Source organism: Leptopilina boulardi, unplaced genomic scaffold, assembly GCF_019393585.1.
Source record: "Leptopilina boulardi isolate dan_hultmark-lab unplaced genomic scaffold, ZJU_Lbou_2.1 LbouV2_292, whole genome shotgun sequence".
Classification (NCBI taxonomy): Eukaryota; Metazoa; Arthropoda; class Insecta; order Hymenoptera; family Figitidae; genus Leptopilina; species Leptopilina boulardi.
The window spans coordinates 1777907-1798662 of NW_026137854.1; the positions used below are offsets into that span (position 1 = coordinate 1777907).

Here is a 20756-nt window from a genome sequence, read left to right on the forward strand (position 1 = left end):
TTTATGACTATTTAAAATATATATTTGAATATTTGCTTTAATTAAAAAAATATTTATAGATAGAATTGTATAAAAATTATTGAATTTTTTATTGGAAAAATAAGTTGATTAAAATAATAATCATAAAATTTTTTATGTAACAAAATACCATAAATATTTATTTATTACATATAAATTATCATTCAGGACAATTTATCAATTTATATCACAAATAGAAAATAATAGAAAATGAAATTTTAAAAAATACGATTCCTTTATAAAATGTAAATTCATATTTCATAAACAGCAAGTAGGTACAATTGATAATCAATAATTAATATTGAAAGTTGTATTTTTATTTGTGTTAAGTCAGAAGATGTACAGAAATAATCATAGAATAAAAACAAATTTCAAATTAGAACTAATTTAAAAGTGACTCTAATAATAATATTAATCAGACAGTTACTATTGCTGTAGATACTTAAATTTGAAAGCATTCAAAAAATTTGATTATTAATTAGTCTTTAACTCCTGCTTGTATTTTTGAAGCTAAGGAACATGAAACGAGTGAGTTCAAAACATTAAGTTCTCTGATCGATTCATCGTTTAATCTGTTCCTATGTTTTCGAATTATTAGAGCACTTCTGGAAAAAACCCTTTCGGATGGGACAGATGTTGCTTGAATGGCGAGAAAGTCTCGAGCCATTCGCGAAAGATTTGGAAATAAATTTTCATTCTCCTTCCACCATTATAAGATATTCACACTTTTGTGTGCTCTGTTTTGAGAAAAATAAAGATCGATTTCATAACGCCACTCTTTATTTTGAGATACTTTTCTTCTCTGTTTTTGAACTGCTGGAATTGAATTTTCAGAATCACTGTCATAAAATGAAAGTATGTCAATATTATCTTGGTCTTTTTCTTCAAAATTTCGATTTTCATCTTGGGATTCATTTAATGCAATCTATCGATGAATTAATCGATTAGTAAAAATATATAAATTAAATAAATAAATAAATTATATAAAAATAATAATTAAATTTTATTTTACTTTTGAAAATATTAGTAAAAAGTTATTGAAAGATTAGTCAAAAAATGCAATTTTTTCAAATTAAATTTTTCGAAGTTGAAAAATAAATAAATTTTTAAATGTGAGTTAATTAGCATCCCACACGAAAAGGTTTCCCGAAAAATTGCAGAAACGACTGTTGGAAAATTTTCGGAAGCGTTCTGAAAAACTTCCGGAAGCAATTCAACATGGGATGGTAGAATAAATATTACGCATTGAATCTTTTCAATTATTTACCTGAGGAGAAGGACGGTAATAGTTGGTTTTGTAAATATTTTCAAACATAGACAACGAATAGCGAAGCATTTCTCTTCCCCAAGGTGTTTTGTTAAATTGTTCTTTTTTATGTCTGGGGTCGACCATTAAAACTACACAGTAGATCCAGTTACTGTTTTTGTAATGTTTGGTTAATTTGTCTTTGGCAGCACTAATTGCTTCGATTATTTGCCGTTCAACTGTAGTAGATGTTTCCTTTTCCAAAGATGTTATTTCACTTTCCAATTTATCAAGAAGCATATTATACGCGACGATAACATACGGTAAAGTAGTGTATTTTTCTCCGTTCAAAAGATCCGAAACAGTTTTAAAATACATCAAATATTTACAAATTTCGTGCAAAACTAACCACTCCTGCTCCGTTAAACATAAATGACTTAGAGAATCGTTGTTTCTGCAAATTAAGTGTAGAGCACTTTCCATTTTTAAAGCCGTTTGAATCATCTCGTAACTAGAATGCCATCTGGTCTTACAATCAAGATTTGGAGATAACATTTTGACATTACATGAATCGCAGCAGCTTTTTAGTTTGTTCCTCCACTGCTCTGATTTTTTTAAAATACTGAAAAGTTTGTGAAGTTTATTGATTGGACTTTGAGTACCGCGGTCTATCATTACAGCTTCTATTTCTAATTCTAAATTACGAAAATCATCGTTGTTAACATCATCCGACTCTTCTTCACTATAGGAACCCAAAGAAGTTTCATCTGAATCGAGATCATCATTTTCAAAATCAATTTTGAGCTGCTTGAGCATATCTTGGGCAGCTAAATTAAAAACGTGAGCCCAGCAGAGAAAACGTTGATTTTCAAAGTCAAATTCCATAAGATAGGATAATTCCTTCACGAATGTCGTATTAGATGCAGCATTGTCTGTTGTGATACCTTGCACCTTGTTCAATAGATTTGCAGCTCCAATTACTTGGTGAAAAGCAGCAGCGATATCGCGTCCTGCATGCTGTCCTTTTGTAGGAACAAAGTCAATTAGAAACGATTGTAGGCTCCAGTCATCATCGATAAAATGAATTGTGATTCCATGATATGAACGTCCAGCAATTGACGTCCAACTGTCAATCGTAAACGAATACTTTGACTTATTTTCCTGTAATATGCGCATAACAGAGTCCCGCATAGATGTAAATCGAGTATTTACTAAATTTTTTAGTGCTTTTCGCTTTGGAACTTTAGCTGATGGGTTCAAAAAATGAAAATAATTTTGTGTTTCCTCATCATCATAAAAACTGTATGGCAGATATTTCCTTACTACAAAATCCACTGTCATTTTCTCAAAACGTTCTTGTGAAAATGCCTATTTAAAAAATTTTGTTAAATTTATTTATTTATTATAAACAAAATAAGAAACTAACTCGTTTCATTAAGTAAAATATTATTTTTAAATTTACTAAGATTTTCATACACCTTTTATAACAATCAAGTAATTTTTACTTGGTATAACTTTTTTTATTTAAATTGTTATGAGGTAGAGATTTAATTCTTAACAAAATGATTTTGAATATTAGTGTTAATAAAAACAATTTAAGAGGATGAGCCAGTAAAATTTAAATTTTAAATGTATGTTGTTAAAATGAAATAATTTTCTAAAATTATTCATTATTATTAAATTTAAAACAATTATTTTTGATATTTAAACAATTTTATTTTTTGAAAAAATTTGAATTCTTTAAATTTATAAGATTAATTGTTCCGATTCATAAAAGCATATAAAAAATTGACAAAGGAAAATTAAAATTGTGGAAGAAAAAAGTTTTTGAAGATTCATCAGTAAAATTGGAACTAATTTTATACTTATTTAAGAGTGAAAATTTTTTACATTGTTTCAGCATTTGAAATCATATTTTACTAAGAAGAATTTAAAATATAATTTTTGACTATTTGAAATTTTTTAATTTTTTAGAAATTTTATTTTTTGAAAAAATTGAAATTTTTCAAAATACGTAGGATTTTTTGTTTAAAATTAAAAAAGAAGGTATAAAAAATTATCAATGAAAAATAATAGAAATTATTTATAAAATGAGAGAAGTTCAAATTTTTAATTTTTTGAGAATTTACAATTTGAAATTTTACTGGTCCTTCTCCTTAAAAATTAAATTAATAGATTAAATTTCAAATTTATACTTCATTTCGTTCAATAGAATTAGATTCCCAAATTTGCGAATATTCCGTTTCGTGAAATTTTTCTAGATGTCGCTTAACGCCACTGGTATTACCACCAGTCATTTTAATTTGTTCTTCTGTACCGTTTTTCGCAAAACATAACTTGCAAAATGCAACTTTTGACTTATTATCTTCATATTTAAAATCAAAGTATTCTTTTAAAGGTTTTCCTCCTTTCTTGCGCTTTGTCATTGCCTGACGGACACTATAATTACAATTTTATTTATAAAAACTTAAAAAATAATTGTATAGGTAAATAAAATATTTATTTTATCAATATTTTATAATATTTAATGACGGTAAAAGTTCGATTTGCTTTCAAATTAGTTTCACATGGAATTCTAAATTTTTTTTATTTATTATTAAATTATTATTGTTATTATGCACCTATTTCTAAATCAAAATTTTTTAACATTACATTAAATAAAGAAACTTTGTAGTTTAGGTTAAAATTTTTTATAACTGTATATTATTTTTAATAATATTTATCATATTTATAATAAGAAAAAACGAACTTCGAAATAGATCCAGTTCCAGATCCTGATGGTTGGACATTTTCATCTGGTTCTATTCGTCTTTTCATAGCATTCCTGTTATTTGAATTGTTTGGTTGGTCTAGTGACATTTTGCGTACGAGTAATGATGAGAAATGAGAAAAGATGAGATGATCAAAACAAAAATTAACTGAGCTTCTCGAAAATGAGACAACTTCATGATTAAATGAGAATGAGAAAGACAAATGAGTTTCTTGTATCGTCATCCATCACTAGCTTGGATGACAAGAGAAATATTTAAAAATGAAGACCAAAAAAAGAAAAATTGTTCTGGTAATTGACAATTGTACTGCTCATACGGATTTACCTACGCTCGAAAACGTGAACGTAATTTTTTTACCTGCCAATACTACCAGCCATTTGCAGCCATTGGATCAGGGAGTAATTCATTCTTTCAAGAGATATTATCGCAAAGAAGTAGTGAAACATGTTTTGACATGTTTACAAAAAAATACTAAGCCTGAAATAAACGTACTTCTGGCTATAAAATTCGCCAGCAAAGCATGGTACGCAATAAGTGACATTACTATCAAGAATTGCTTTAAGAAAGCCGGATTTTGTACTGACGCAGGAAACTCTGCAGAAGAAGACGATGTTGATGTCCCTAGCATCGAGGAGTGGAGTACACTCTTGTTTTGTGAAAATAGCGTTGAAAATCCAACTTTCGAAGATTTTGTAAGAGTAGATGACAACGTGATAGTTGCAGGAGAACTCACGGAAGATGATATAATAGCTAATTTAACCATGGCTAACAATAGTGCTGAAGAGGATGATGAAGAAAACGAAAATTTGACTGTAACAGAAAAACCCGTTCCAAATAAGCAAGAGACTTTAAAAGCGTTAGAGACTGTTCATCGTTTTTTGGAATTTTCTTCAAGTGTTGATAAATCTCTTTTCGATAAAATTTATGCGCTAGAGAAAGAAGTCGAAAATATTAATATAAAAAAACAGACGAAAATAACGGACTTATTTAATCCTTTTAAATAAATAATAATGATAATGAGTTTTAGAAGAAAATAACTAAAAATTACATACTTATGTACAATAAAACATTAATTTGAATACCATTTTTTCATTAACCTGTGTAAGTGAGAAAATTTGCTTCGAGACCTCTGTAAGTGAGAAACTGGGTAAGTGAGAAACCTCTATAAGCGAGAGAAAATTGTCGGTCCCTTGAACTCTCGCTTATCCAGTTTCGACTGTAAAACTAAAATGCGCACCGTTAAACTGCATAAGTCAAAACTGTATAAGAATTAAATTAATATTTTTTGAATTAAAATATTATTTACGACTGAACTGCACACCGTTAAACTGAATACAGAAAAATGCTTACAAATTTATTAAAGTAGATAAATTTGTAAAATTAAATTAAAAACAGTTTAACTGCATACCGTAAAACTGCATACAGCAAAAGATCCCACAAATTAAATGCAATTTAATCGTATAATTTTTTACTAAAATTTAATTAATTTACTTTGTGGAATCTTTTGCTGTATGCAGTTTTATGGTATGCAGTTTAATCGGTAATAATTTTTTAAATAAAATATTAATATTTTAATTCGTCTGCAGCTTTTTTGTAAGCAGTTTAACAGTATGCGTTTTAACCGTATACTGTTTTTAATTTAATTTTACAAATTTATCTACATTAATAAATTTGTAAGCATTTTTGCTGTATGCTGTTTAACGGTGTGCAGTTCAGTCGGAAATAATATTTTAATTTAAAAAATATTAATTTAATCCTTATGCATTTTTGCCGTATGCAGTTTAATGGTGCGAATTTTAGTTGTATTTAGTTTTTTATTTTAATTAAAAAAAAATTTTTTTTAATAACTCGTATGCACTTTTATTGTATGCAGTTTAGTGTGTGCAGTTTTCCCGTATGCAGTTCAATTGTGGGCAACTTCAACCGCCCCATTCATTCTTAGTAATTTTGTTTTTTTATAAGTTTGTTTAAATATTTAATTATTAACAAATTAAATAAAAAATCCACGAAGACAGAGTTGTTAATAATTTTATTTTGAGTAATTTAAAAAAATAAATTTGAAAATCTGTCAATAAATAAAAGCTGTAGCCTGTTTTGAATAGTAAATTGCAGATTTGCACCACTATGCGCCGCCAGATGGTGTGATTTTTTCTCTCACAGTTGAGGTCAGTCTTGAAAACTATAAAAGCTGAGATTTTAATTAAATAATTTTTATTTTTTGAAAACTTCCATCTGCATAAAGTAACCAACTGAAAATTCCCATATGAAATCCTATATTGTTTCCCTTATATAAATCCATCTGAAATCTTATGTTGATATTTCAGAATCTACATGAAATCCCATATGATTTCCCATGTCTAATTCCATGTGAAATCATATGTAAGAATCCACATGAAATCCCATATGTTTTCCTACATTAATACATTTATGTAAAATTTTATATAAGGAAATATTTAGGATTTCATATGACATTTTTTGTAAGATTTAATGTGGGTAATTATGAAAGAAACTGACATGGGAAATTCATTTAAAAAAATGTAAGAAATTACATAAGAATCTACACAAATTCCTATGTAGAAACACAAATCCAAATTCCTACATGAATTCATACTCAAAATCGTGTCCCAATTTTACATACGGTTTTTTATGAATTTCCATATGGATTCCTATAATCAACCTGGGATTTCATATGGGTTTTATAATAGGATTCCATATAGGATCCCGTGTAAGATCTTACATAGGAATTTTTAGTATGGACGATAACAACAAGCTTACTTTTCAAGAAAATATAAAAAAATTTATTTTTCGATGACTTGAATTGGAGATATCGTGTCCACCAATCACAAGTAGGGGTATTTTTAGGCGGCCATGACAGCAAGATAATCTATAATAAATGAGGAATAAAAAAATTTTTTTAATAGTTTAAAACTCCTTCTTTTAGGTATGTATAAAGTGTTTGAATTAAATAAAATAAATTTTGTAATTAAAAAAATGTTTAAGAAAAGTCACTGAGATGTGGCACTAACCCCTTAATATTTTCAAAATAGTTTTTTATTAAAAAAAGATGCGAATTTTAAATATGACTGAGGAATTCTCTTACTAGTGAAATAAACTACGTGCCTATACTTATCAAATTACGTAAATAAGTTGACTGAAAAGTTAATGAAATTCATATTGTTGTTGAAACAGACTTCGATTTTAAGTTGGTAATACTAACTAGAAATAATAAAATGCATTTTTAAAAGAGATATTTAATAAATATCACTATAAATATTAATTAAATTATTATTTATTATTATTATTATTATTATTATTATATTATTATAATAATTATTTATTATTTATTTATTATTTATTTTTCTTGTAAAAAAATGAGTAGTATATAATAAAAAATGTTAAATTTTGAAAGTAATTTCCTTCCAATTGGTCAGATGTATTTTTATCAGTCTTACTGGTTTATAATGAACTTTTTTAAATAAAAATTTATTTACAAACTTATTTAAATAGAAATCGATCTTGACCTTTATTAACGTCGAAAGTGTTCATTATTATTATTATTATTATTATTATTATTATTATTATTATACTCACATAAAACTTGCAAACATTTTGTGAAATTTTTTTATTCTTTAAATATAAATTGCCACGGAGTTGGTGTTAAATATTGAGGAAAATAGAGAAATACATGTCCATATCTATATTATTTAACCTATTTTCATGAAATTAATGAAAACAGGAACGAAATTCAAGTTTTATGAGAGTAATATAATAATAATAATAATAATAATGAGAATTTTGAACTTTACTAAAGTTCAATTTTGATTTATTTAAAAAAAATTTTTGAATAATTTTTTAAATAAATTTTAATTCATAAAAAGTTAATTATAATCCAGTGAAGACTGATAAAAATGTATCTGACCAGTTGGGAGGAAATTACTCTCAAAATTTAACATTTTTAAATAATACATTTTTTTACAAGAAAAATAGCAGCATTAATATAAATATCGCTTTTAAAAAATGCATTTAATTTATTTCTAGTTAGTTTTACTAATTTAAAATCGAATCAAAAAAAAACTTCGTCAAAATGGTATGTTTTATATGGCTTTCACGAGTTAGTATGTTTTAAAACGATTTTCTGAAATGGTATGTTTTTCCACTAAGACGACGGAATATTGACATTGAAAACGAATTACTTAGAAATTACTACTAGGAACGAATTGAATGTCATTCAATAATAAAGAATAGTAGAAATAATCCCTGTTCGAAAGTAATAAAAGAAGTTTTAAATATATTTAAGTTATCAAACATTGACCGATATTTAGCTGTAAAATTACGTACAAAAGTTTTTAATCTGATATGTGACTTTCGACCAATGTTAAGCATAATATCTATAGCATATACGAAGTTTATATTTTGGGAGTTCCCACGCAAATCACACGGCACCAATGAATTTCTAAAGTTAACCGAATTATACATAAGTTTTTTTTAAACTTTATGAGTAATTGTAATTATTCTTTAACAGAACAACTAAATAAAATCTAACATAAACTTATATAATCCTATAAATATTTTAATTCTGCAATTGAAAAAAATTGAATTTTTCTATTTGTAAGAAGTGTTAAACTATAGTCTTATTAGATACATGATATGCAAATCATTATTAAGTGATTTCAACAAATAAATATAAACTCTTAGGGAGTCAAAATTTTAAGCTTTTAATATACATGTTGGGAAAAGGGGGCAAGATGGGATAGCGTGCAAGACGGGATATCTGTCTTTATTCACAAACTAATTGACCAATTTTACTGTTAGAAATAGGACTCTGACTATATACTAAAAAGATTGAAATAATATATTTCGAGATTGAAGTATATAAATTCAATCTTTCTAGTGTAAAGCTGAAGTCCGATTTTTAACAGTGTATGGCTATATTGCGCATAATATCAAACTAATATGCCAGTTTTCAGTTACTGAAAACATTGAACAGTTGTCGTCAGAGGAAGTCTTACACAACACTACTCAACCTATAAGGTACTGCCAACTGGGGACTCAGGTTAAAATTACTTGACACAATGTAAACTTATCACAACCTTGCAGAGTAAGCTTACTATAACCCATCTGTACAAAAGCTTGCAACAAACTAGTCGTGCAAACATAATGCAAGTTTGGTGCAAATAACAATAAGTCCGATCACAACAGGTTTGTATGGTAAAGTCGCAAGCTTGCGGAAGCTCCTACGGCTGCGCAATAAATTTTTTTTAACCTCTAAAGAAGATTTACTTCTAGGTATACTTAGAAATATATAGTATCTAAATTTTTTTTAAATATTATGCAAGGTTGCAGCAAGCTTTTTGCAAGTTTGCGGCAATACGGTGCGCCTGAATTGGATTTGAATCAAAAGTCTTTGCACAGGAAAATTTCTTCTTGATTTTGAATCAGTACACTGAGAAAAAAATGCTATTGAATCAATGAAATATTAGTTTGTCGCATCAAACGGCATATTCAATATCGTTCGAAGACATTCGCTATTAATTCAATAGCATATGCTATAAATTCTTACGCCATAGATTTAATAGCATGCACTCTTGTTAACATAGCATATTTTGTGTGTTTGATTTGAAGAATATTTGAAGTGAAGATGCCATGCTATTCAATTCAAAGTATACACAATAAATGCACTGAGAAAAATAATTTCGTAATAATAAGAAAATAATTTAGTTGAGCTTTTTTAGTTGGCGTTACTAAAATATGGTTGTCACAACAGAATAGAAAGTGGCAATAAATCGGGAAGTTTAGTTGGCTCTACCAAAAAATATATTTGAAGCTTTCATGTTTACGAACTAAATAGTTTGGTTCCCAGTACTAAATAGCTGACATGCTGTATTGCGCACGCGCTCTTCTCGTAAATATGGCGTCGCTTCCCATTCACGGGATGTTAACATTAACCATATGTCGTTCGCGTCGTGAAGTTTCAGTGTTGAAGTTTTTATGTTTTTCAGACTTTTTTTAAAAAAAAAAGTTTGTGTAGTGAAAATAAATAAATAAAACTTGTTACAAGAACGAAAATTTTTTTCCAGCTTTTATACATTGTGAAAATGATTTAATCTCAAATTGTTAGTAGGATTCGTAGAGTAGTGGTCAGCGTTCTCGACTAGCGTTGCGTAGTCTGAGGGTTCGAGCCCCAGCAGTGTTAGGTTTTTTCCGCGATAGAAATTAATTTAAGTAGGCATAGGTAGGTTATATAAAGAGAAAAGGGTGAAACAAACAAATAAGTTGGTTGAGAAAACAAAAAAAATTTTCATTTAACTAAATTTTTTGTTTGCTTAAAAACAATAAGTTAGTTGTGCAAAACAAAAAATTTGGTAGACCGAACAAAATGATTCAACGAAAAAATTTAGTAGCCCGAACCAAACGGATTAGTTGCACATATATCAAATAAAAAATTTGGTAGAGAGAACCAAACTTTGGTAGATGATACTAAACATTTTTCTCAGTGTGATATTACAGATTTTATTGAATTAATTTCTATTTTACTTTAAGTCAATAGTATTATGCTAATAATAATTAATGTTTTTGAAAAAATTATTTACCAAACAATTCATGTTTCCTAATGTTCATATCAAGAACATATCTTTAAATTTACTCTTTTCTATACATTTTCACAAATCACACACACTTCGAATTCTTAACTTACAAGTAACACTACCCAAGTGCCAATCGCCGATTGACTTGAGTCTTTGCGCATTTTTTAGAGGAGCTAAAAATATTTGATACGTACATTTTTATATCGGCAATGAAGATGTTTTAAGGGTTGAAAACAGGGGTTGAAAAGTCATATTTTGAGTGGCAAAATATACATATCATGATCATTAAAGAAAGTTTAATTAAAATAATTATTTCATTATTTAAAAAATGTTTGACACTTCTTTCTTGATTTCCTAAAAGATACTGCTCGGTAGAAATTACCGTTATAAACCTTTTTGAATGGGGTGAGTGGAACCTTTAACCCTTTAAGAACCAAATATACAAAATTTTTGCATGATTTCACAACCAATTTTTCAAAGTGATTTTAATCGCTTGAAACTTGTTACTCGGGGGTTTTCGGGGTCGCTGATTACGAATTCGATGTCTGTTTTTCAAAATTCAAAATGGCGGATCCAATATGGCAGACGACACAGAAACAACGCAATGTTGAAAACAATTGACAGTCAATCGCCTTCAACGACAAAGACAGTGACAGTACTGAACAGATTATGACAAACGTGAATCAAGACAGTAAAAAACAATCCGCCATTTTGAATTTTCAAAATTTTGGAAAACTGGCATCGGATTTGTAATTAGCGACCCCGAAAACCCCCGAGTAACAAGTTTCAATTAAATTGCAGTTGATTTTCAAAATGTCTTCCGCCATATTGGATCCGCCATTTTGAATTTTGAAAAACTGACATCGAATTCGTAATCAGCGACCCCGAAAACCCCCGAGTAACAAGTTTCAATCAAATTGCAGTTGATTTTCAAAATGTCTTCCGCCATATTGGATCCGACATTTTGAATGTTGAAAAACTGACATCGAATTCGTAATCAGCGTCTCCGAAAACCCCCGAGTAACAAGTTTCAAGCGATTAAAATCACTTTGAAAAATTGGTTGTGAAATCATGCAAAAATTTTGTATATTTGGTTCTTAAAGGGTTAAAGGTTTCACTCACCCCATTCAAAAAGGTTTATAACGGTAATTTCTACCGAGCAGTATCTTTTAGGAAATCAAGAAAGAAGTGTGAAACATTTTTTAAATAATGAAATAATGATTTTAATTAAACTTTCTTTAATGATCATGATATGTATATTTTGCCACTCAAAATATGACTTTTCAACCCCTGTTTTCAACCCTTAAAACATCTTCATTGCCGATATAAAAATGTACGTATCAAATATTTTTAGCTCTTCTAAAAAATGCGCAAAGACTCAAGTCAATCGGCGATTGGCACTTGGGTAGTGTTACTTGTTAGAGTCGAACTTTATAACACTTGTCACATATTTCGAAAACCTAACACAGTACATTTTAGAAAAAAATTTTGTACGGACGGGGAATCGAACCCGGGTTTGCTTTTTTTTTTTTATTTTCATTTATTTTTTTTTTAACAATAATATACATTTGATAATTCTAACGTGAATAAATGAAATAACAACGTTGTGTACTTTTTCTTATAATATGTTATCGATCGGGCCGCTTTGGCCTGTACTCGTCGACTCCGCATATCTTTGTTTTATTTATTTAATATACACATCCATACTATTTAATATAATCATATAATCATTTGATTTTTTACTTTATTCAATTTTTTTTACATTTTTGTCTAGAAAAATACCGAGGTCGGATATTAAAAAACTAGTCATATACATTTGTCGTGGTATAAAAAAGAAAAAGAAAATGAATAGGTTTTCCATCATTTGTACAATTTATATTTGAATCTCAAATAATCACATTTTTACATTCTTGCGAATCACATGTACATGTCGACTACCGTGCAAGTTTATCATTCCCTCCTCTTTTTCTATAAAGACGAGTCAAATAGATACTAACATACACCCATGCATGTCTTCACAGATTGTTATCATCTGACCTTAGATTATATTTTCTGACAAACCTTCTTTTCCCTTTATCGATCTTTCTTCTATTTAATCTGGCTCACGCAGCCACCAACAATGATGAGCAAAATACTTTTTTTTTGTCTCTCTCCCTTGTCGAGGCAGCCATTGAATATTTAATTTTTATATTTTGATTATTTTGAATGTCTACTGCATTATATTGTATATTTCTGTTTTGTGAATGTCTATATATATGGTATATGATAGGGACGTTATTATTATCTAAGATATATTTTTTTTTGTCCAAATAGACAAATGTCTCAGGTGCCAGGTTTCCCGAATCAATCAGCCTCTTTAGTTCCTCATCATCCTTCATGAAAGGTTCTGATATTATGGGGTTATTGACATTTTTTGTGGATCTTATAATATGGTTTCTTATAAGGCCCACAACAAAATCGTCAATTCTGGGGATTTTTGCAATATCATAAAGTTTCCTGTTGGATATGTGTTTCTCGAAGCCTGTTTCAGGATCCCTGTATAACCCTAGACATGCCCTTAAACAATTTCTCTCAAATATTCTTATTTTTTCCATGACAGATGGCGAAATGCCAAACCAAATTTGGCAACCATACGTTAGTATGGGCCTTATTAATACTAAGTAACATATGATTTTAACCCTTGAATTTAATTTCGAGGAATAGAATAGATGTTTATAATTAAAAAACGCGTTTTTTGCTTTTTCCAATGTTATTTTTATGTGTGTATTAAATTTTAGCCGATCGTCTATATATACTCCTAGGTACTTCCCTGTTGAAAATTCCTATGTGAGAACACATATGGGATCACATCCAGGATCTCTTGTGAGTTCTTATGTGGGTTTCCATACAGGTTCACACATAAGATCCTGTATGAAAAGGTTCCTGGGATGAACTTGCGTGAGATCAAGCGCACGATCTTATGTCTCTGTAAAAGCAATAACACAGGATCCCATGAGGTTTCCTGTGTAGGTTCCTATATGAACAACACGATAAATAGGAACACACATGGGATCTTATCCGAGATCTTGTATGAGTTCTTACATAGGTTCTCACATATAAGAAGATTAATAGCATATATATAAAAGCATTATATAAAATCTTATTAAGCTGCTATTAATCTTCTTATATGTGAGAACCTATGTAAGAACTCATACAAGATCTCGGATAAGATCCCATGTGTGTTTCTATTTATCGTGTTGTTCATATAGGAACCTACACAGGAAACCTCATGGGATCCTGTGTTATTGCTTTTACAGAGACATAAGATCGTGCGCTTGATCTCACGCAAGTTCATCCCAGGAACCTTTTCATACAGGATCTTATGTGTGAACCTGTATGGGAACCCACATAAGAACTCACAAGAGATCCTGGATGGGATCCCATATGTGTTCTCACATAGGAATTTTCAACAGGGTTGACGCACCTTTTGTGTATAATTTCGCCATTCTGTTCCTCGTTTGCCTTTATTTAAAAATTTTTCCAAACTCTTCTGAATTTTTTACTTAATTTTGATAACAATGGTCTACAAAGGATTGTCTCACATTAATCATTATTACATTTTAGTTTCCATGTACAAAAAAAGTTACTAATATTTTTAAAGGTTTTTTCCAGTTCATCTTGTGCTTCTATTAATGTTTTTACATTCTCATCATAATGAGAAGGTATTACATTTGGGCGATTTTGAGCATTCTCTAATTTTAGTAAATCTCGACGTTTTGAGACTTTCTGATGCCGAAAAAATGGGTCTTAAAAAAATGTCTGTCTGTATGTATGTCTGTAGACAAAATTTGGTCCGACGATAACTCGAACAAATTTTAATGAATCGACTTCAAATTTGGTATACACCTTAAGTGTACCAAAATCTCGCCTGAGTTCGTTGGCCAAATGATTTTGTTGAAAAACAACAAAATAATTCAAATTTTTAGTTTTTAAAAAGTTCTAAAATTCGCATTTTTCAAAAAAAAAATTTTTTCAATTTTTTTTTCGAAAATTACGACTAAAAATAAACACTTTTTTCTTTTGACAATTTTTAATAGCGATTAAAACAAAAAAGTTATACCACTTTTTTAAAAAAAGACAAAAAATGACAAAAACGGATGAAAAATGGGTAAAATGCAGGGCAAAATTACTTTATTTTGAGAAAATATGAGCAACTATGTATTATTTCTCTTTAAACCACCTTAAATTAACATAAATTAAAGTAACTTACTCATAAAAAACCGAATTTTTTGTTTTTTTTTAAATTTTTAATAAAAATTTATTTTTACATTCTCATCATAATGAGAAGGTATTACATTTGGGCGATTTTGAGCATTCTCTAATTTTAGTAAATCTCGACGTTTTGAGACTTTCTGATGCCGAAAAAATGGGTCTTAAAAAAATGTCTGTCTGTATGTATGTCTGTAGATAAAATTTGGTCCGACGATAACTCGAACAAATTTTAATGAATCGACTTCAAATTTGGTATACACCTTAAGTGTACCAAAATGTCGCCTGAGTTCGATGGCCAGGTGATTTCGTCAAAAAAACAATAAAATTATCCAAATTTCGTTAAAATATATCAAAATTTTCGGATTAAAATTCTATGTACAACATTTTAACTATCATAGCTAGCTCAGTTATATTGTATGTAAAGTGAAGGTGTATATCGATATAACTATTTTTTTGAACCTTTTTTGTTTAATATTGTGCACGTCGTAAATAAAAGATTGGTATTTTAATGAAGAAAATTTAGATTAATGTTATTATAATGGTGCAATATTGGCAAACACCATTGGCCTCATGCACCCCAAAAATTTCGACATGATAACAGCATTATCAAGAATTTTTTTTCTCTTTAAGATTAGATTTATGCTATTTTGAATTTTCTTTAATAATTCCTCTAAATCTGCAAGTTTTGCTATCGCTTTTTTCTAATTTTCGAGCGTGAAACGCGAGTGCCGTGATGAGAATGTTATCCTTAAAGTCAAAGTACTTTAAGAAAATTAAATGTTTAAAAAATTTCACTTACATCCATTGTACACAAATTTTTTAGGAATTAAAAAAAAGGGCGATACCTCCTATAAAATTAAATTTTGTTGTTGCTTTAAAAATTGATTTACTATAAAGTTATTTTTTTAAAATTTTCAATTAATTTATTCGTTTACTCAATAGAAATTAATTTGAAGAGGAATAACTTATTTTAATAAATAATCTGCGTTTGTTGATTTCGTTAATTACAAAGAACTGGCCAATCAACGGCGCAAAATTAACGAACTAAGTCTGAACAGCTGCAGTGCCGCCCTTTTTTTTCTCGATAAAAAATTTATTCTAATACCTTTAAACCTTACCTATTTGTATAATTTAATTCAGCGCATTTTAATATAAAATACTAGTTCTTCCTAATAAATTATACAAAACAGGTCATTTACATAAAGCTTCCACCTTAAAGTAACTACTTTTGTACTTATTTAAACTCAGCGTGTAATTAAATTTACTCTTTTTAATAAAATTAATAAAAAAAATTTCTTTCTATTACAGGTATCACTTCAATATTTAGTTAAATGAACTAAAAAATCTGAAACTACTACAAAATCTCATTCTACCAAACTGATTCTTGGGTCATTCAAGTACTTTCTGATAGAATAATTAATACAAGTTTTAAATGAAATTCATGAATCTTGGAACTATACAATTTAGATAAAAAGTAATTAATGATAATAGGTTATTTAATTGTAAAAGACAAACGGAGCGTGTAGCGCAACGTAAGAAAATGCGCGCGAAGCGCGCATCAATATCGGACCGCGAAGCGGGACGATCGTTCTACGCGCGCCCCGAGGCGCGCTCAATTATGCGAGCGAAGCGAGCTCCTACGCGCGAAGCGCGTGATGAGAATGTGGCCGCCCCCGTAGGGGGCTGCCGGATTTTTTTTATGACGTAAATGACAATGTCGTCTGCAAAACCAATCCCTTTTTTATGTTCTTCTATATTTATTCCATATCTTTTTAAAATGTCACTAATATAAATATTAAACAAAAGTGGGGAATTTACAGCTCCTTGTTTGAAATTTTTGAATTATAGTTTTCTAAATGAACATACCTAATACTTAAAAAAAATCATCAAAATAATATTGTAACATATTATTGAAGAAGTAAAAGCTCAAAAAAGGTTATTATTAAAATATTGAATTCTTAAATATTATTTACTAATTAAAAATTAATTTTTAAAAAATCTAATTTATATTAAAATAAATCGTAGGAATGTGATTTCTAGTTAAAGAATGCATTTTAGTACAAAAATTTCTAATTCCACATAATTGAATAAATGGTTCTATGATTCAACTACGTATACTGTCAATTTTATAGCATCTGCATTTGATTGTATGTGAATATGTCGTTTATTATAACAACAGCATGTGCTATTGAATCGAAAGCAACTTGTATTGTTTCAAATATACTTTTATACAAATTAAAAACACTATTTTTTAATACAATAACTTTTTTATTTAATAAATGAGTACATTTATTTGAAATTAAATAATGTTTCTATGATAAAATAAATTCTACTTTCATCCCAACTACTAAAAATGTTTCTATAGAAAACATTAGGCTTTTAGTTTAAAATCATGAATTGTTCTATTTTAATATATTTTAATTTGATTCAAAAAATATGTTATTGTTTCAAAAAAATTGATTTCAATAGCATCGGCACTATTGAATCAATAGTGCTTTTTTCTCAGTGTAGTGTTCCCTGATTAAAAAAATATAAAAACTAAAACATTTTGATTTCTAGACTACCTGAGAAAAAAACAAAGTTTCTAAAAATCATCCAGATTACTCTGAAAACCTTTTGAGTTCTGTTAATAGATATAATAGCTTACATGTTTGAATTCATTAATTCAATTAATTAAATCAATTCAATTAATCGAAATAATTATAATTATTTCAAAAAATAAAATCTTATTTTCTTACATTTTAGATTATTTTTTGCGCAGTGAGAATGGGAAGATTCGATATATCAATAATATTTATTTGAATTTCTCTATACATTACGTATATGCTCTCTAAATTTGAATCAGCTAAAATCCGCTGATTGGCAGCGAATAGTCGCTGATTGAAAAAGCTATAAGTATGCAGCTGCGAATCAGCGACTAACAACTATTTCAATCAGCGGAATACTCCATTTTAAAATAAATTTATCTTCCGACGAAAATGACCGACGTTCGCCGATTCGTGATTCGCTATTTTATTAGCTGTAACCGCTGATTTGCAGTGAAAACTTTATTCGCTGATTCAAACAGTGAAATTTTCGCTAATTTAAATTTAGAGAGTGGAAATATTTAAAGTCATTTTTCTCGAAAAGCCCTCCGCGGATTTTTTTATTTTTTATATTTCTTTAATCAGGGAACACTACTGATTCAAAATCAAGAAGAAATTTTCTTGTACAAAGACTTTTGATTCAAATATAGTTCAGGCGCACCGTGTCAAGCTTTCATAATTACCTTGCCGTTATCGGACATTTTGCTGCATGTTTGCAATGCAATCTTGCAAAGGATGCAATCTCTTCACAACTTGCACGGCAAGTATTCCTGCAAGTTTTTGTGCGCATTGGAAACCTTTACATGTAAGTTTACAAGAGCCATTAAATTTAAACATACTACAACCTTTACATGTAACCTTACTATCAAGGCGGAAGTTTTTACATTTGGACATCTATATTATCTTATCTATAATATATTAATACCATGGTCTTTTCTCATTTTTGCCCTAACGAATGTATTTTTATTAATCTATTTAAATTAAAGTCTTAAAATGCCTAAGACAGCTTACGAATCATTGTGCTGTACAAAATTGACAAATAAAATCTAGATTTATTTCTTAAAGTTGAGTTTTTGATTCTGGGTTTCTTCAAAAGCTTTATCTAAAAGGACTGAAGATTTTTTTTTTGATTTTGATGGCTCGTATCCTGGTCTTAAAAGATTAAATAAAATTCTTAAATATTCAGAGTCAGCTTCGCCGGGATCTATATTACATCTAAAAACCATATCACAAAAAAAGGCAAGTCGAGTTTTCTTTTTTCTTTTTGGTCAACTTAATCAACAAAACAGTTAATTTTTTATTGTCATTTACGTTGGACATTCAAAATTTTAGCAGTAATATTGGAGATGATTGAAAATCAATCAAATCAATTTGGCCTCAATCGAAATCTGCAGAAAGAGTCCAAGAGCACTTCGAGTGCTTGATAGCGCTATCGGCAATTTTGTCTTTTACCGTGATAACAATTGCTTTCTTTAACGCTCACAGCCGCTCGAAAGGCTGAAGATAAAGCCAATATTAATGTAGAAGGCCAATTATACGGTGCAAGCATCGCACATTAACATTGATTTCATTTTTTTTATAAGTTTTCATGTCAAAACTTTAAATGCGTTTTTTTCGAAATGACATTTTTCAAAACGGTGGTCAGTTTAGATCGAACAGTTTTGATCGGATTGACTTGGGTCAAGGTTTTTTTGATCTTCATTTACTAATGCTTTAGATTACGTAACGGATATTTTATTGGTTTTTTTTTTGGAATAGATTTTTTGAAAAAATCTTGCCCTAAAATTCGACTTTTTCCTTCAAATAGCTGCCAAATCCACAAAAATTAATAGTTTTAAAATATCCTACGTACTTTAAAACTAAGTCTATCACAGATTCAGAAAAAATTTAAATTTTTCTTTTATATTGAACGGTCTAACCGGAATCTTGCCCACCGATTTGCCCTGCAGGGGTGCTATTCTGTAACTTCACTTTACTTTCACTTCACTTTCACTTCATTCTGGTTTAAATGTGACTGTACTTACCTTTATATTATTTTGAAATTTTCCCAAAAGTGTAAATAAATAAAAATATGTTTAAGTTCTTTATTTGCTTTAAACACGAGCAACGTTTCCACAGAGCACAGAAGTTGATTTGGCAGACCATTGAAATATTATTACCAATCGCTAAAATATGTTTACTACAATTATTTTTAAAAATATTTACTTTTTGTAAAAAAAGCATGAGGAAATTTAATTTGAAGAGAATACAAAGGTAAGTACAGTCACATTTAAACCAGAATGAAGTGAAAGTAAAAGTGAAGTAAAAGTGAAGTGAAAGTGAAGTGAAAGTGAAGTGAAAGTGAAGTGAAAGTGAAGTGAAAGTGAAGTGAAAGTGAAGTGAAAGTGAAAGTGAAGTAAAAGTGAATGTGAAGTGAATGTGAAGTGAAAGTGAAGTAAAAGTGAAGTGAAAGTGAAGTAGAAGTGAAGTTAAAGTAAAAGTGAAGTTAAAGTAAAAGTGAAGTTAAAGTAAAAGTGAAGTTAAAGTAAAAGTGAAGTTGAATTGATATTTTTTTAAGAATAAATATATTTTAGTAAACTTAAAAAGTTAACAAATAAAGTCCTCGAAACCAAATTTTGTTTACTTTATTTCTGTGACTTAAAAAAAATTCATGAAAAACAAGTTCAAAAGAGACTTTTAAGATGTCACTCCCCCTTAACAACGATTTTTTTAGAGGACCTGTTTTTGTTGCAAGTTTTGCAACAACTTAAGAATACTTCAATTACAGGTCGAGGAATAACTACTTAACTGTAAAAAGGAAGTACTAAAATCGTACCGATTTTAGGTATCAAAATAGAACCAAATGACCAACCTTCCGTTTTACAGATTTACCATACAAAACTTTCTTCATTTTACATCGTCTGCCGTAACCTGCCTTGTTCATATGACAATCATAATTATGGTCATATAAATCTTCGTAAGCCAGAATATATTGTAATTGTTCTACATTGTTATTTTTCACTTTTTTAATTAAATGAGATTTTGTTTCCAGTTGTTAGAATGTCATATGCAAAAATGAAGATTATATTTAAAAAAAGATAAGAAAGAAAAATATAACATTTCCGAAGAACTTTTTTTTACTGTAAAAAAATAAAGAAAAATACTCATAGGATAGGTGCAAAAACTGGGCACATTTAAAATATGTGAAGGTTTAAAAAAGAGTCAGTTATATGTGTGTCAATAGTGATTTCAATAAATCGCATTCGGAATAAGTAATCATGTCTTAAAAATTATTTATTAATTAGAAAGAAAAGTTTTGTAT

General features: G+C 28.8%; 1 protein-coding gene across 1 annotated transcript; it reads left to right on the forward strand.

Annotated features, from left to right (window-relative positions):
- Positions 1-4295: 4295 nt before the first annotated feature.
- On the forward strand, positions 4296-5039 carry LOC127282286 (tigger transposable element-derived protein 6-like). Its single transcript, XM_051306458.1, has one exon. The coding sequence runs from the start codon at positions 4296-4298 to the stop codon at positions 5037-5039; it is 744 nt and encodes a 247-aa protein (XP_051162415.1).
- The last annotated feature ends 15717 nt before the right edge of the window (positions 5040-20756 follow it).

Excerpts from the sequence above, each read along its gene's own strand:
- LOC127282286 (XM_051306458.1), top strand. The coding sequence starts at position 4,296 with ATGAAGACCAAAAAAAGAAAAATTGTTCTGGTAATTGACAATTGTACT.